Consider the following 19,209-nt stretch of genomic DNA (forward strand, 5'->3'; position numbering starts at 1 on the left):
AATTTTCAAAGTGAAGATGAGAAGTGGGGTGATACTTAATGAAGTGGACATAAACCCTGTTGCGTATGGAGGAAAACAAATTGATCTGGAGGGTTGGTTGGGGGCCGTCATGCAATTCAAGGACAGATCTGCTAAAGGGACGCTGTATGTTTCTAGCAGAGGGAGCTACCCACTTTTAAGATGGTCACATCAGAAAAGACTGAATATAAAACGTGATCCCAATGCTGAGCAAACAGTTTATGCTGTGGATGGTGTGAGTGATAAATTGCCCGAAATGTTTACTCAAAATGCAGTTTTCCAAGAGGAACTAGGCAACATGAACGGTTATATGCACATAATTCGGATGAAATCCAATTCTGTTCCAGTGGTACAAAACATAAGTACAGTGCCTTTAGCCATCAGGGCTGGTGTAAAAGATGAACTGAATCAGATGGAGAGAAGGGTGTGATAGAAATGGTTGAGTCTTCCGAATGGGTTTCACTGTTAGTAGTTGTGCACAAAACAAATGGAAAACTGAGACTGTACATAGATCTAAGATCTGTAAATCGCTGCATAATACCCGATAGACATCCTTTACCTAATATAATGGAGAAGTTGGGGACAATGAGTGGTGCAAAAGTCATGAGTACTTTACATTTGAAGCCTGCCTATCACCAGATTGTGCTGCAGCCAGCTTCTAGGAACATAACAGCGTGTATCATTCCAGAGGGGTTGTTTCAATGTAAATGCATGCCCTTTGGTTTGGTGTCTGCTGCGACTGTATTTCAGCGCATCATGTATCAATTGTTCTGTGATATAAAAGGGGTGTTGTGCTTTCAGGAGGATGTGTTGGTACAAAACAGAAATGTTGAAGGACATGATGCTAAGTTATAGAAAGTTTTAGACATATTCAAAGATGCTGGCCTAACACTAAAAAAGGATAAATGGAAATTCCACAAATATGTCATACAATATCTAGGACATGAGATTTCTGAACATGGTATTTGACAAACAGAAAGTTGTGTCATTTCTGGGAATGACCGAATATTATTCCAAATTTATTTCGGAATTTGCCAAGTAAATATGTTAATATGAGAAGACTTGTAAAAAAAGGGGTGAGGTTTCAATGGGATGATGAATGTGAATGAGAGTTGGAGGAAATCAAACTAGCTTTGAGTAAAGCTCCTACTTTAAGCACTTTTGACCCCAATAGGGAAGGTTTTCTGACAACAGATGCCAGCAATCATGGTTTGGGTGTCATCCTTTCTCAGAGAAGTGAGGGAAAGGAGAGTACCATTGCGTTTGCATCCAGAGTGCTTAAAGATGCAGAAAACGATTACCCCACGATTGAAAAGGAATTGTTGGCGATTAAGTGGTAGACTGATAAATTCTGTCTTTTTCTTTGGGGTATAAAGTTTGTTTTTATCAGACCACAAACCTTTGAAGGAAACTTGGAGCATGAAGGGTTTGAATAAAGTGTGTTCTAGAATACGCGGGTGGGTTGCAAGTTTGCAGGATCCCAATTGGGAAACAGAGTATGTGCTGAGTGTGAAAAACAGAGCAGAAGATGGTCTTTCCAGGTTGATGAACGTGATTGAGGATGAAGATGACAGTGATGATAAAGAGGATCAAGTTCTAAGTATTAACCAAGATGTAGTATCGGAAAAGGAATGGCAGGAAGCTATGTTAGCAGATTAGGTACATTGAGATGTCAAAGAGTGTCTTGAGTGCAGTGTCAAAAGTAGTGAGATTAGGAAAGGAGCAATTCCCGATGCTGTAAAGTATGTTTTTGATGTGTTGCTGATTAAAGATGGTAGGTATTGAGGGGAGACAAAGTATTTCCGCATGTTGGTGTGAGAAGAAACATTTTGAAAATGGCACATGAAGGTCATCAGGGCGTGACGAAAACAGAACAATTGATAAAACAAGATTACTGGTGACCTAGTATGTATTTGCAGGTGTAGAGACTAATCAGGGATTATCCAATGTAAAAAGATATTGTTAAAGGATGTGTTGCAAGAATGGAACCCATGACATTGATGTCTATTCCGTCAGTACCATGGGAGCGTGTAGGTTTGGGCACTGTGGGACCAGTGAGAAGGCAAGGAACTTTGTGGTACTGCATTGTTTTAGTTGATATGCTGTCCTGCTGGGTGGAGATTTCTTGAGTGCAGACGATCTGCACCAGGAATATTGTGAAAGTTTTTAATTAAATATTTAGGAGAGAAGGGTATCCCGCTAACATTGTGATGGCCAATAGTGTTCAACTTGTTCCTGAGGAAATTGAGACATTTCTTATAAAGGAAATGGCATAGAGCACCGAACTAGTTCAATATATCATCCATAAATTAATGGAATTGTTGAGCAGTTTAATAGTCATTAATAATAGCATTAGGTCGGCCATTTCGGAAGGTGGTGATTGGAGGAAAGCTGCAGTAGACACACCTTCGAGATGTTGAGGGGGAGGAAACCTAACACTAGAGTTTGTCCACCTTGGTTGGGCAGGGCCTGCCAAAAGGATATCGATTTTCAATTGGTCATGGATAATATCAATAAGAGACAGATGTGCAATAAAGTTCACTTTGATGTTCAGAAGGCCGCTAAGAAATGTGTGCTTGAGAGGGGACTGGGTGCGCATTAAATGTCCTCAAGCTAGGACTGAAAAGGGTGTGAATTGGTCTGAGCCTGTGGAAGTTGTTGAGAGGTTACATGGAGCTGTAAAACTGTCGGATGGGAGAGTGTGGAATGTCAACAGAGTATATAAGTGCCTTGGTACAAAGAATTTGGGTGAGAATTCTGTGTGGACCAAATCGGGGGTAGAGAGGAGGAGGGTATGTGAAGAGAATTAGAAACAAAATTGCTCTGGTATGTTGGACCAAGGTCGCTCCGCTCATGCTAAACGAGTTTGTGGTAGACCGTTATATTTGAATGACTATGTTGAATACAGATGTACATCACCTGTTGGTTTGCAACATTATGCTGTTGAGGCACATGTTGGAGAAATCTCCTGAAATGTGTGGTTTATCTACTGCTCTATTGTCGTGTACATATTAATGTTCTGCAATGTAATTATAGCATACTCTATTTTAATTAATTTGTTCTTGTACATAATTATACATGTTTCATTTTTGTGCTGTAAAAAGGGGGGATGTGTAGCATTCCATGTGATGTACCTCAGGGAATGAAGAATATGGAACATGGAATGTGAGAAGAAAGATGCCAGAGGAAAAGGTGTTAAGAGAGTATGAGAATCTGTCAGAGTAGCCGGTGGTGCTAATCCTTATACTTCAATAAAGAAGATTTCATTGACTTACCTGTGCCTTCAATCATTTCATAGCCCCTGGTGACCATGCCTCAGGCGCAAAAAGCTATATCACAATTTTTTTGTGCCTACATTTTTGGAAGAAATTAAACTGGACGGTTTAACACCTCGCTCACATTTGGTGAAAATCCATCCAGCGGTTCAGGCTGTAGGTGCAACATACACGTTTCCCCCATTTAAGTCAATACGGATTTTGAAAAATGTTCCCCCACTTTTAACGTTGACCTACCCCCTTGACGAAACTACGCCCCAAACGTTCTTCGGAAAGCTTCGTGCAGATTCATCAAACGTGCAAATGTTACACGCCACCCAAAAACTGCTCTTCCTTTGGGGACTGCAACTGAGCCTCGATATTTGTTGGACATATAGTGTAACGCTAAACACTTGGATCTACCCCTCCTGGCCTCACAGGACATTTGTCACATTTTAATGCAGATTTGATTAGGGTGGGGCAGCAGGTCCCTAGTCTGTTCCCATCACCCCACCTCCCTTTCCCCCACGCAAAACGCCAATTTTACCACCCGACACCCCTCTAACGCCCCAAATTTACCGTAAGGTGGGTAAGACGGCCCACGGCAAAATGCTGTCAGTCACTTGTGGCCCGATGGGCGATACCAAAAAATTGGGAAATACAGATATGCTGGTGCACTTTCTGATTATGAGAAGATTGCTCTATATCCCTTTTTTAATTTGGTTCAGGGGGATCTGTGTTTAAACAGGATATGCTTCATAAATACTTTGTGTAGTGATAAAGTGATGAAGGAGAGGCCTACCGGCTACCTATCACTGCTATGAAAGCTGTTTTAGTTGGCTGTAAATTGCCCAGGCATGTACCCTGTTCTATTTGTTTATCATATTAATTATATTTTATGAAACTGTTTTTATGGAAATTCCAAAATAAACAAGTATTGAATAAGGAAGAGATAACAGATGAGTTCTGTGGAATCCTCTGAAAAGGTTGTAGTTTGCTTGATGTCAAAGTTTCTGCTAGTCATTAAGGCCATTTCTGGTAGCCAAGCCCTTCACCAATAATGCATAAGAGTGCCTGCTGCCTATTCGCAGGGCCCTGGAATTCTCATCTTCACTCCGCCTTTACCTATTCAAAACCTTTCTTAAGCATTAGACACAGATCCCATCATGCTCTGCTGGAGACAGGCACAGTCCATTGGTCCATTCCTGCTTTGTCCACCCATTGTGATGTCATCCACTCAATAAAAACCGCTGACGCTGCTCAGCCAGTGTGTAGATCCTCCTCGTCTCATCTGCTGTTATGATCAAGCTGCTGCTCTCGCCTCGCTAGTCTGTGTTATTTTAGAAAATGGTGTCCTTGCTCAGAGGCTCTTCAACGGTCGATGGGTCAAAAGGGCCTCGGAGGAGCTTAAGGATAGCAGCTTTAAATCGCAAAGCTTCTAATGGAGATAGCAGCTCTAGTAGAAGTAGTGATGGCAGCTTTGAGATACAGCAGGCGGAAAAGACACCCAAAGAAAGGTAATATCTTGTATAGTTCACGCTCACACCTGCATAAAAGTCTCACGTGTCGATGTAAGCAATCAGAATGGCATGGGTAGCCCCTCTGTTCGAGGAATCCTTGATAGTGATGTGTTATTTAATAGCGCTTTCAACCAAGCGCTCTACATAGAACATATTTACTTAGAATTATCACCCAACCAAAGTTGGTACTCATTTATTGACCTTGGATGGATGAAATGCTGACCTAGGCTTGCCAGGATTCCAAAACCGATGACCTGCAGATCACACACAGATTGCAGAAGTGAGCTCTAAACCCGCAGAGCTATCTTACCAGCATTGAGTTATGAAGCGGATCATGGAATTTTACTTGGTGAGTCCTCCAGTGGTGTGGTTTTCTTTGGGGGAATAATCTGGTCAACTAGTTCCATGTGACTCTTTCTAATGCACGTGTACACTGGGTAAATATCATGTTAGCTTACTTTCTCTGTAGAAAGCAGTAGATCAGGTTTCCCCGTGGAGAATCACAAAGATAGACAACGTGTCGTGTGAGGCCGTATGTGAGGTGGAGGTGTAATAGAGTTGCCCAAAAGTGGAAGGTGTGCAGGGCCGGCCTTAGCGGCTGCAGTGCCCTGGGCGGCCCAACAACAATGTCAATAGTTGCTGATCAGCTCCCTATTGTTATTAAATGCTCTACCGCTCCCGTAACGGGGCGCATTTAAGTTCAAATGGGCGCTTGCACGCCTTTTCCTACCACGCCAGCTCGGCAGAGACCTTGAAAATCAACCCCCGAGCTGGCATGGTGGGGGGCTAATGGAAGGGCGCCCCGGGCGTTCACCCGGGAGGCCCACCCCTAAGGCCGGCTCAGGGTGAGGAGGAGGATATTAGACAACGTTGTCTGTCCCCTGGTGCAGCGGTTTTAGCAGTTGAGAACGTTTTTCCCAACATTCAGAAATACAGGGGAAATTATCACTCTGACACGGGGAACTCCTCGTCATTACTGATATCAAGATACACCAATGCACAGATGCCATGCACCCAGAGACGTCTCTAGTGGAGGTCTGGGGTGGTTATAGCCTTGGGTCTTTTCGTTGTAGCCCTGTGGCTACAACCAAAAGGCTTGCTAGCCCTGAGTCCCGATAGTCCCGCCCGGATCTTTTACAAACCTAGCAACACCCTTGCATGCACCTCTATCTGAAGATCAAACACATCAATGACATCCATCAACTCAAGGACTGTTGCTCCCTCATTCAAGCATGGATGTCAGGAGTCTCCCTAAAATTTAACCCGGTAAGGACACAATTCCTTTTCTTAGGAAACCCCCACCAGGCATGTCCAAGCCAAGAATTGTCTTACGGACATGAACCTCAATGGATTCACTCATAATCTCTCACCCAATGTGAAATGCACTGTGATCACGCTCAAGACACACATTGCCAAGAAGACCCAAGCAGCATGGTACCAGCCTGTGCTACTCCACAAAGACAAACCGTACATCCTATCCCAATTTTCAGAAAGTTGTCCAAGCCCTGATCATCTCCGACATGGAAGGCTGGCACACCCTAATTGCTAGAGTCCCAGAGGTCACCTTGGCCCCTCCGAAAGCCAACCAATACACTGCGGCACACCTCTTCAGAGCACTAAGTAAATTTGACCACATCACCCGCACTGTCTGCACAGGCTACCCTTTCAAACATGCATCATGTTCACGATAGCCTTAGTCACCTACAAAGCAGCCACAACCAAAAAGCCACTCTATCTGGTCGAGCAACTCACCATCTCCAGAGGCAGGCACACCTCCAGGAGCGACAACATTGCCAGGCTGGAAACCTAGAACTGCCAGAGGAAAAACATAGAAAGAGGTCCTTTCCCTGCCACACAGCCTGCTCAAGAGAAATAAGATTGGTTCCTACCATCCAACACTTCAGGAAGGACCTGAAGACCCTACCTTTTAAAGAACATCTCCCCAATCACCAACCAATCCTCTCCGCCTTTGGAAAAGCCCGTCCCCTGCTCGGCCTGCCCATTCCAGCTATGTCTACTACCCCCTCCACCCTACCTGTAAATCCCGCAATGTGTTTCCTTTGTACAGACGATGTTTGTACTTGATGAATCGCATAGATGCAAACATACATGGCAGTGAGAAGGTGCACACGAACAGGGGAACATGGGCTTTCGGATAAGTGTTGGGAAAATCCAATTTGATGCAAGTCAGTATAAAATGCAAGGCGTAAAGCGCTTTAGAAAAGAATGCCAAGATGGAGCCACGTTAACCCTAAGCATTATTCTCAAAATGGTGTCTTCTTTTTTTAGGAAGACACGCGGGAAACAGAGCAGTGCTCTGCATCTTGCAGAATCCAGAAGGGGTGAGTGCACTTTCTATGTACCTTGTTTTCCCCCCCATCTATGCACTAGAAGGGATAGGAAACATGGCCTTACCTTGCATGAAATCCAGCCATTCTCTTCACCATTTCTACACAATTGAGGTTTATGTTGCTAAGCAACTAGTCAACTTGTCTCCCTATCGCCATGGTGATTTGTAAGTACAGTTCTGTGATTTCTTCATGACACGGATGGAAAATAGTTGCTGGACAGCTGCGCGTTGCGCCTGTAGCCTTCCCTACACCTTCGACGTTTTAAAGACCATCATAAAAAGTGGTGCCGAAAAAAAATCTAGATTGGGGGTACTGGCCAGAGAGATCACCTCACTAAAAATCATATTGGTTTTGAATAATACTAAATTAAATGAGTCTGTGTAGCCAATGATATCACTCTTTTCAGTGGGAGTATGTGTGTGAATGGATTGCCGTCAAGACATTTTGCTTAACAAGCTTTGGCAAAGCCACCCGTTTGGGCTGAGAAGCTGGGCATATGATCGCAGTGCCTGGGAAATGTCTATACACAAGTCAAACATGTTCATTACCGGTTTTCCAGCGCCCAGATACCCACGGGTTTGGCGTGCTCTACAAATGTTAAATAAATAAATAAATACATGTTTGTTTTTAACAGGTCTTCAGATGCAGGGATACACATGTACAGTTTATGAATACATTGACTGAGGCCATGCAGTGTTAAGATTGCTTAATTACTCCAGTAGTGCATGTACAGCTGCCATTTGGACATTAACTCTCAGAAGACTACTTTGAAATAACACAGGCAGGCCCAGCTCAAAACAACTGTTGATGTTACTGCTTGATAGAGATAGCTCAATATGTTCTTAGGGGATGTGTTTTTAATGAGGCGACGGGGCACACAGCCTGTGTACTGTGGCTGTTTAAACACCCATTGATGGCCCAAGGCCATGCTAATGCCTATGGCCAGTCCCACCCACTACCTTCTGCTTGCTGCCCAAAAGACACCCTTCTGGGATCTCTTTGAGCTAGCTCTAACACGCTGTAACATCAAGCTTAGTGGTGTGTAATACAAATGTCTTAACCAAGTGTACCTTCATCCACTTGATTCATAAGCTTGTGTCCTCACATCTGTTCCTTGTACTGAACTCATGTTAAAACAAACATTGGCAAAGTGAAAATTTTCGTCTGTGTATATGTAATGTATAGACATTTGCTTGGCATGGGCACTATATGCCCAGGTACCTACACCATTTTCCAGCCCTCTTATGGCAAGAAACTACGATTATAGCAGTGCGTGGTAACTGCTTACCCCATACCTACACAAAAGCCAAAACTGATGGCTTTGCCAAAGATTCTTTTATTTGTGAAGGTTCAGATAACAGGACCAGTCTTGGCAGGATTCTTCAGAATGAGCAGAGGGTGTACTATTGTTTTTGTTGCTTAAATACAATGGCTTAGTCTTGTAACAGCAACATTCCTTGTTTTCCGCTTTTGATAATACAAAGTCATGCAAGGCCCTTATTCTGATAATATCCTTAGTCACACAGAGCTCAGTTATTGAAATAACACAGATGCATTCAGGGCTCTGTACCAATACACACAGACCCGTCCAAATATGAACTCTGTATGAAGCCTACACAGCCCCAGAGTTAGCAAATCATGTATAGACAAACCACATCCTACATTCAATGGTAAGTCTTGAAAAAGAAATAGTGACTGGAAGGGCAAGCATGTGCATGGTACTGTGCCAGGCCTAGACCTAAAATACTTAAGTGCTCATGATGAGACAGAGGGAGGGGATAAAGCTATGGTAGATGCTACATCCAATCAGTGGCCACATGCGGGTTTCGACATTATATAGCACATTACAGTGCATAGGTCTTCATCAGGATGCAGCAAGGCAATCTCACTTTTCTACTTGTAAATGGGAAAATGTGCAAGTAGAACAATATCAATAAACTGTCCTTATGCACTACGTGCATTGGAATATGTCGCTTTGCGCAGTGCATCATCCTTTTTTAGTGACATCATATTTGCCACTATATTGTAATTACCTTGCAATGCCTTTCATACTTCCTGTTGCAAATTTTATCATATGAATTAAAGGCTATGTTAAGGTTTCACCAGGGTATTTAAATTCTCAACCCTACGTCTGTCTTTTAGCTCACAGAGCGGTGAACATATATGACATGACATTTCAGTTACATATGCAATGCACTCTCGAAGTATTTGTCAGGATCACGATTTGAAGCTTTCCGTACCTCTTGCTTCCGGCGACTTCTTGAGTCGAAGAGGTAGGCTCTATCTCTCGAGGTGGCCAGGCTGACACCCCAGAGTAGCCTACAAGGTGACCAACCAGGCCACTACCAAGGTAGATCAAAAATTCAGAGGGGAATCCCTCTGAGGTAGAAAACCCTGCCGATGTTGTAACACGTGGAACACACTCTTCTGTTGTCAAGTAGTCTATAATGGTGGAACCCACTCTTGTGTTTTCGAGCAGTATGAAGGATCCACAGTAGAGTAGCAGACTTTATAAGAAAGAGGTTGTATTCAAATGGAAATGATCCAGACGATGCATAACGAGAAGGAATATGGATGAACAGGAAGAGATGCAGGAAGGAAGCACAGGTAAGCGAAAGGCGAGGAAGGGGTGTCAGAAGCTCTCATATACTCACGAGCGGGAGCGCAGGAGACAAGGAGGAGAAGAACCAAGTCTGAAACAAGGGTCAAGGCAAGAACGGAGAAAAAAGGGACAGCGCCAATGCAGCTTACCTAAACAATCGTGATGCGAGGACTCCAGTGTCTGCAGAGATTTAGGGCCCGATTCGTGGAATCGTGCGCAGAAATGGCGCAAGGCCCGTGCGCCGAGAAGGACTTTGCGCGAGCGGTGGTGCAGAGAAAAACGTGCGCGGCACGCATATTCATGGATTTCAACAGGCATCAGCAGCCGTTGCGTAAGTAATAGGAAGCTGCGCGAGTAACGCCCCAACACGCCTCCATGCACACCAAATAGCAAGCAAAAGGCATAACACGGTGCACAGCTCTGCGCCATCCGTGGCCCAGCATCCAGCACCCTAGCGAAATCGCACGCTTACACCTCGCAATACATGACCGCACCCCGGGCAAACAGCGCATCAACACCTCGCAATCCCCACCCGCACCCCAGCCAAATCACACGTCAACACCTCGCAATGCCCGGCCACACCCCAGAGAAACTGTGTGCCCTCCCACGCAAGGCAGGCCGTACCCAGCTAAATCACATGCCAACACCTCGAATTCCCCGGCCGCACACCCCAGAGAAAATGCGCGTCAACACCTTGCAATCCCCCGCTGCACCCCAGAGAAAACGCACGTCAACACCTCGCAATCCCCCGCCGCACCCCAGACAAATCGCGTGCCCGCCCACTCAAGGCCAGGCCGTACCCAAACACAATTGCGCGTCAACACCTCACAATCCCCAGCCACACCCCAGAGAAAACGCGCGCCAACACCTCGCAATCCCCGGCCCACCCCAGACAAATCGCATGCCCTCCCATGCAAGGCCAGGCCGTACCCGAGCCAAATCGCGCGACAACACCTCGCAAACACTGGCCGGACCCCAGACAAATCGCATGCCCCCCCACGCAAGCCCAGGCATACCCCAGCGAAATCGTGTGCACCCTCGTAAGTGTAAGCTACACCCGTTACCAAAACCTAAGCCAACCCTTCACCATCGGCACCCACCCTGTCCACATATCCCCCAATGCACATGAAACACTGTAGTACACAAACCACCCCCATGCCCCGTCACCTGTGATAACCCCTGCAGGCAGCCCACTCATGAAGGGACACCCCTCACCAGCACCCATCACCTGTGACACCCCCTGCAGGCAGCCCACTCATGAAGGGACACCCCCCTGAGGCCCCCTCACCTGTGACACCATCTGCAGGTAGCCTCCTCCAGAAGTGACACCACCCCTTAACCCCCCTCACCTGTGACAACCCCCTGCAGGCAGCCCCCACCAAAAGGGACACCGCCCCAGCCCCCCTCACCTGTGACACCCCCTTCAGGCAGCCCACTCATGAAGGGACACCCCCCACCAGCACCCATCACCTGTGACACCCCCTGCAGGCAGTCCACTCATGAAGGGACACCCCCAAATGCCCCCTCACCTGTGACACCCCCCAAATGCCCCCTCACCAGTGACCCGCCCTGCAGGCAGCCCCCTCATGAAGGGACACCCCCACCCGCACCCATCACATGTGACACCCACTGCAGGCAGCTCACTCATGAAGGGATACCTCCCACCAGCCCCCCTCACCTGTGATACCCCCAAAGGCAGCCCCCACCAGAAGGGGCTCCACCCCCAGCCCACCTCACCTGTGACCACCACCTGCAGGCAGCCCCCACCAGAAGGGACACCAAGCCCCCCTCACCTATGACACCCCTGCAGGCAGCCCACTCATGAAGGGATACCCCCCCCCCCAAGGCTCCCTAACCTGTGACACCCTCTGCAGGCAGCCCACTCATGAAGGGACACCCCCCACCAGCACCCATCACCTGTGCATGGGCATAATTTTAGGGGGGGGAAGGGGTGTTTGTACCCCCCAACTTTCATAGCACACCATATTGTCCCCATTCGTTTGGCTGTGGCACCTTTTCTTCAGATGTCATGTCCCCCCCAACATTTTCAGCAAAGTTACTCCACTGCACCTGTGGCACCCCCCGCAGGCAGCCCACTCATGAAGGAACATGCCCCCAAGACCCCCTCACCTGTGACACCCCCTGCAGGCAGCCCACTCATGAAGGGACACCCCCCCCACCAGCACCCATCACCTGTGACACCCCCTGCAGGCAGCCACCACCAGAAGCATCACCCCCCAACCCCCCTCACCTGTGACAACCTCCTGCAGGCAGCCCACTCATGAAGGGACCCCCCCACCAGCACCCATCACCTGTGATACCCCCTGCAGGCAGCCCACTCATGAAGAGACACCCTCCAAGGCCCCCTTACCTGTGACACCCCCTGCAGGCAGCCCACTCATGAAGGGACACCCCCCACCAGCACCCATCACTTGTAACACCCCCTGCAGGCAGCCCCACCAGAAGGGACACGCCCAAGCCCCCTCACCTATGACTCCCCCTGCAGGCAGCCCACTCATTAAGGGACACCCCCCACAGCACCTATCACCTGTGACATCCCTGTAGGCAGCCCACTCATGAATGGACATCCCCCAAGGCCCCCTCACCTGTGACAACCCCCTGCTGGCAGCCCCCACCAGAAGGGACACTGCCCCCCAGACTCCCTCACCTGTGACAACCCCCTGCAGGCAGCCCCCACCAGAAGGGACACCCTCCCAAGACCCCCTCACCTGTGACAACCACCCGCTGGCAGCCCCCACCAGAAGAGACAATGCCCCCAGACCCCTTACCTGTGACAACCCCCTGCAGGCAGCCCCCACCAGAAGTGACACCACCCCCAGCTCCCCTAACCTGTGACAACCCCCTGCAGGCGGCCCCCACCAGAGGGGACACCACCCCCTAGCCTCTCTCACCTGTGACACCCCCAGCAGGCAGTCCACTCATGAAAGGAACCCCCACCAGCACCCATCACCTGTGATACCCCCTGCAGGCAGCCCCACCAGAAGGGACACGCCCAAGCCCCCTCACCTGTGACACCCCCTGCAGGCAGTTCACTCATTAAGGGACACCCCCCACAAGCACCCATCACCTGTGACATCCCTGCAGGCAGCCCACTCATGACGGGACACCCCCCAAGGCCCCCTCACCTGTGACAACCCCCTGCTGGCAGCTCCCACCACAAGGGACACTGCCCCTCAGACCCCTTCAGCAGTGACAACCCCCTGCAGGCAGCCCCCACCAGAAGGAACACCCCCCCAAGACCCCCTCACCCTTGACACCCCCTGCAGGCAGCCCACTCATGTAGAGACACCCCCCACCAGCACCCATCATCTGTGACACCCCCTACAGGCAGCCCACTCATGAAGGGACACCCCCCCAAGGCCCCCTCACCTGTGACAACCCCCTGCAGGCAGCCCCCACCAGAAGGGACATCACCCCCCCAGCCTCCTCAACTGTGACAACCACCTTCAGGCAGCCCCCACCAGAAGGGACACCCGCCCAAGGCTCCCTCACCTGTGACAACCCCTGCAGGCAGCACACTCATGAAGGGACACCCCCTGCAGGCAGCCCCACCAGAAGGGTTACCCCCTGAAGGCCCCCCTCACCTCTGACACCCCCTACAGGCTGCCCACTCATGAAGGGACCCCCCCAATACCCCCTCACCAGTGACAACCCGCTGCAGGCAGCCCCCATCCGAAGGGACACCGACCCCCAGCCCCCCTCACCTGTGACAACCCCCTGCAGGCAGCCCCCTCCAGAAGTGACACCACCTGCAGGACGTACCCTGACATTGTGACACATCATCACTGCAATGAATGTGTGCTGTGCACCTGGACCGCCGTATTGTGACATCAGCCTGAATATCATCAGGAACATGTATCCTGCAAACCAAAATAAATGCATTCACTGAAGCTACATCCTTGAGTGCTGCATCTGCTCACACACACTTCCTGGCCTTAACCATCCCCCAACATACACATGTGAAAAGTGAATGTTAAAGTGAGGTCCTGCTGCCTATGCTACAATGGCATATCATTAAGCCCCAATGACGGAATGTTTGCCAATGACAGAAGCAAACATACCAACAATGTGTGCTACATAAACAAACAGTGGGCCGGTGTGTCACAGCCTGAGCATCAATGAGCTGGTAGTATTCCAAATATTCCCTAACAATCACATCACCGTTCCGGGCATGTGTGAAGGACAGGGCAGTCAGAGTGCACGATTCACAGAGACTGGTGAATTGGGCAGCCACTGTGTAATATAAAAGAATTCCACTACTGTACCCCAGTGCAAGAGGTTGACCAACACCTGAGCAAATGAATACTGTGGAAACACATGCTGGTGAAGATGAATGCACTACATGTGTGTTACACACCATTAACTAAGTCATGTGCCCTGATGGTGAACATGTAACACTCCCACAGTCACTCCACCTCCCTCCACCCCAACCACAGTGAAGGCAAACACAGAGTGATGCAGCACATGTGAAAGGAAATACCATTTGAAAATGCACAACCATCTGTCCAGTTGACACAGCACCACCGGCCTACCACATGTGCATACTGCCCTCGGCAACCATCCCAGCAACAATACACAGGCATGTACGCAACCAGACACATTACTACCAATGGAGAGAAGCACGGCTTCTAAATATACTAGCAAACAGGCACACACCAAAAAGAACAGCAAGAAGCGATGATTTCGAGTAAATTAAAAATATACAGAAGTATTCACGTCATACAGACTGTAAAAAAAAAAGGTGTCCATGTATATCATCCAAATAATTATTATACACATGCCTAAACTGCAATGTACAATTTAAAATATAAATAAATGTCCATGAAGTCTGGTTAAAAATAAATAAAACATACACCTTGTCAAGGCTGGGCGGAGTAGGTGGGCTGGTAGTTGGAATAGGCCTGTAGTGATTCATAGGATAGGAAGCTGCTTCTTTAAGTATAAACATTGTAGGTTTCCCAAGTCAAGATGGAGGTATGTTAGCCTTATCTGATTGGTTGGGAGGACAATGGTATGTTTGCCTTATCTGATTGGTGGGGAGGATAATGGCCTGGGTACTTGGCTGGTGAGCAAGATTCTAAACTGCCTTTCATCCATAGTGATTCAGAGGCAGGTTGTATGTTTTTGAAGTTCCTTAACTTAGGCCTTTCCAGAGTTCAGAAAACCCAATCAAGAAGTAAGAAGATGGCAGTTGTTCCTTGGAAGATCTCAGGTGGGAGCGTTTCATTTAAAGGTTCAAAGTTTTTAAAAAAAGGCTTCGAGACTGTTTGAGCAGAGGAATAAGTAATTAAGAAAGTATCTGGTGAATGATTGGTTTTAAGAACCCTTTTTATTTGAGACTGTATATTTTCTGTAAATAGTAATATAAGGAGTTCTCCGAAGCGCAGTGCCATAGACTATCAGTTCAGTGTGCTGAAAAGGGAACTGTCAGAGGTGTTGCACAGCGTTATATTATACATTAATCCATAAACAACTTTAAAGTAAAGGATAAGTCTTGTTCAGCTACAGCACAGCGTTTGTTGTACTCACGGGCTGAGTGAGCGAGCGCGAGCCATATTGATTTGAATAAGCGTTGTGTAGGAGACGCACGGGTAATCGTACGCGACCGCCGAGCACGTCTCCGTTTGGTTTGAAGAAGCGCGTCGTGTTGTTTGGTGTAAATAAGTCAACTAAAATTCATGCGCGGGTATAGCGCGGTTTAGCAAGACTCTAGCACGGGTGAAACGCTGGGTTCTGAGGATTTGTAAATGCACGTGTCGAGTTAGTAGAAAAATAGTGTTACGCAGCTTAGCAGAGTGAGCGCGTGTTTTCAAAGAAGCTCGGGTACTAACACTAGCGCGCGTATAACTCAGCGCCAATAAGGTCGGTCAGGGCTGAACAGTTTCCTTAACAATTCAGCGTGACATCAGTTACGCTAGCGGAGAATAAACTCTTAATGAACTTCAACGCTGACATTTTGTTCAAGAGGCATTCAAGTGAATTCATGAGGGTAGAAAGAGGATTACCATTTAAAGGACAAGCAAAGAAAGAGGAACTCTTGGTTATCGTTGCATGCAGTATAGTTCCTAAACCAGTTGCACAGCGCCTTGCAGGTTTGGTTAGAGTAACTAATTACTGAAAGCAAAGAAAGAGTAGAATACTTTTAATTCAGCCAACAAGTGCATATTACCTAACAGATTCAAGTTGAACTACCAGTACCTATTAAGGGAAAAGACAACTTAGTATTCCGCATTGCCTGTTGAAGTGCAGAGTCTATATGTGCAAAGGGTTTTAAAGACACTTTTAAGGTTAAGCACAAACTCTAATGTATATTTAACACATCAATCATTAGAAGACTTTCTATGTGAATAGTTTAAGCCTTTAAGCAGTTAGTTGAGGTAGAGCAGGTAAAGGGAACCATCCTATAGCTGAATAATTTAGAGTAGCAGGCCCTACATTGTGCATATGTAACTAAGTGTGTTTGTTTTTCTAGTACAGATATCTGAGACGGCCAGAAGGTTGCAAGTCTGCAGTATCTTGTTTATTATTTTCTCCACTACCCCTTTCCCTTTCTTGGGGTTCTCGACTCAGCTGTAAAATATAGGTTGAGAAGGGAACTCCTGGTGAGGCTCTGTGGGACCAGCATCAGCTCCTGCGTATTTCGGCAAGCCTACCTGTCAAGGAACGACACTGCAATGACTATGAATACCTTCGTCCCCAAGCACCGGCCAGGGAGGAACTAGACCCACTCCCTAGCCAGTTATTGAGGCCCCACGTGGCGAAAGCAGGAACACCAGTACCCAGGCAGCTGCAAAGGAAACAGTCAATCACACATGAGGCCCCAAAATGTAAGTAATACAAGGAATAACCCCCAAGTAAGAACAATGAAATGACACCTACCAGCAGACTGCCCGACGATGCTATGTGGATGAGGATGATCCCTGTGGCTCCCTCCCCGAGATGGAAAAAAGGGGGGAACCCAGCAGCAGAAAGGTGATGGCAGCAGGTTGATAGGGATCTGTGATGTTCAAGTTCCTGCAATTTCTGATGGTAGTCACCAGAGCCTGAATAGGCAAGTAACAGGTGTCCTGGATCAAGAAAGGAGTCGTGACAGAACAAAAGTCACTGAAAGCAAGAAGCCAGATGCCCTTCCAAAGTACCTTCGCCAAACGAGTATCCAGATGCAGTTCGTAAGTCCAAATGCCAAAAATTGAGAAAAACCGTGAAGACAGGTAGCTGAAGCGTCAGGTCCAAGGGATAAAGCAAGGCAAGGTCAGTAAACATAAGCAAGGTCCAAAAATACCACGAGACAGAAGATCAGGAATCCTAACGCCACTCGCCGTGAAAGAAAACAGCTCAGAAGCGCTGTTTAGTGTGGCCGGCGTTCATTTATTGTTATTAGTGTTTCCTGATTGATCACGTGAGCGAGCCCTCATGGGATCACGTGAGCAGAGCTGCATGGAACCACGTGACCAGGAACGAGAAGCGAGGACGGACCGCGGCTTGATGCGGATGTCCCTCAAGAGCCATGGTAACTGGCAACACCATCGTGACCACAGCCGCCATGCCCGAGGACACGCTGATCCTTTTGCAGAATTATTGTAGTGGTGAGGATTTGCTGGTAGACGTTGTTGCTGCTGGGAGGGGACCCGAGTACAGGTATCGTAACGTGCTGTGTGTGTTGATGAAGGCGTGACAGAACCCACCCCCCACAAAGACCCATGACCAAGTGGGCTTGTCCCGATGAAACCTAGAAACTAAGATCAGGGCGTGGACATTAGAAGCAGGCTCCGAGGACCTTTCCTCGGGACCAAACCCAAACCAATCCACCAAGTAAAACAGGAGATCCCTATGCATGTAGGAGCCCAGGATGCCACTGATCTCATATTCATCAGTGGTGCCCCGCAGAAGCGGAGCAGGGGGCAGTATAGCTCTCGTGGTAGCCGGGCAGGGTTTTAACAAGGAGCTGTGGAACACAGGGTGTATGCGCCAGGCAGGAGGCAAAGACCAATGGTAAGCTACCGGGTTGATGACTCTGGTGACCCTGTAAGGACCCACAAAACGAGGAAGCAATTTACGACACCCAGGTATATGAAGGTTCCGGGTCGACAACCAGACTTTGTCACCAACAGCATAAACGGGAGTTGGAGCACGCTTTTTGTCCGCCAAGCGGCACATAACAGCTTGAGCCTCCCAAAGATGGGTAAGGGCCTGTTCTTGAATGCCCCTCAAATCCCTTAGACAAGCATCGGAAGCAGAGGCATGAGAAGCAGAGAGTTCAGGAAAGGGCAAGACACGAGGATGCTGGCCGTACAAGGTGTAGAACGGAGAAAAACCAGTGGCGGAGTGCAGGGCAATGTTGTATGCGAATTCAGCAATGTGCAAAACCTGATACCAAGAGTGCTGGTGGTGCAGGGAGAGACAACGTAAGTATTGTTCGAGGGTTTGATTGATGCGTTCGGTCTGCCCATCTGTTTCAGGGTGGTAAGCGGAGGAAAACCGGGCGTCAATACCCAGGAGTTTAGTGAGGGAGCGCCAAAACCGGGAAGTGAACTGTGAACCCCTGTCAGAAATCAGAACTGAAGGTAACCCAAAGAGACAGAAGACAGAGCAAAAAAACAGACTGGCTAAGATGGGGGCAGAGGGAATGCTTGTGCAAGGGATAAAACGTGCCATTTTCGTGAAAGTGTCCACAACAACCCAAATCGTGTCGTGACTGTCAAAACTAGTGGGGGAATGAGCGATGTTGGCACTCTCCCCCGAACCACAGAAGCCGAATGAAGTCGACCCTCCACCCGTGGTTGGCACAGGTATCTGATTATAACTTACAGAATACCACGTGGCAGCCAGTAGGGGGAAGAGGGTTAGGGAGAGGTTGTGGACAGGGAAGGGAGTCTAGAAACACCGGAAAGAGGGTAAGGAAAGTCCTAGTGTGGATAGGTTAGGGGGAAGCAACAGGAGAAAAACCCTACTCTATCTAGTATCTTTACTAGCATATCATAACACTATATATATCTTCCAGTATCACCCTAATACCTCTTAATACAGGTCTTAACATACTGGTTCCTGAACACACAGTTAAATTGTACCCCTTGATACAGGCACACACATAGCATGGACTAAATTTAAGCAAGCAGTATGAAACATGTACATGGGACTAGTTCCCACCATGAAGAAACCATCACACATGGCCCATAGGGCAAGCTGTTTGCACAGTTACACAACATAGAAACAAAACAGTGGTCAACACGTAGAACAACACAACTATGGTACTGTCATAGTGTCTTTCCCCGATAATTCAGTTGAATGCACTGAAAACCGCTGTGCTACGAGAGCGTTTTACTATACTCTAAATGCATGCACTGTATGCAAAGCAGAATAAGATTCCAGAGTTCCTAGATCTGCATATTGGTACTTGCTCAGTGCCTCCTGAGCCATATGAATCATAGAATGCATGAAAATAC

General features: G+C 47.8%; 1 protein-coding gene across 1 annotated transcript in view; it reads left to right on the forward strand.

The window, feature by feature from the left end:
- Nucleotides 1-4,538: 4,538 nt before the first annotated feature.
- LOC138504844 (uncharacterized) overlaps nucleotides 4,539-19,209 on the forward strand; it is a 229,443-nt gene continuing 214,772 nt past the window's right edge. Inside the window, exons 1-2 of the mRNA XM_069625281.1 lie at nucleotides 4,539-4,789; nucleotides 7,082-7,134. Of these exons, the coding sequence (XP_069481382.1) occupies nucleotides 4,620-4,789; nucleotides 7,082-7,134 (223 nt within the window). The 5' untranslated portion in view covers nucleotides 4,539-4,619. The remainder of the gene's footprint in view (nucleotides 4,790-7,081; nucleotides 7,135-19,209) is intronic.

The sequence above is a fragment of the Ambystoma mexicanum genome, chromosome 11 (assembly GCF_040938575.1).
Source record: "Ambystoma mexicanum isolate Mex_15411 chromosome 11, UKY_AmexF1_1, whole genome shotgun sequence".
In the NCBI taxonomy this organism is placed as follows: domain Eukaryota; kingdom Metazoa; phylum Chordata; class Amphibia; order Caudata; family Ambystomatidae; genus Ambystoma; species Ambystoma mexicanum.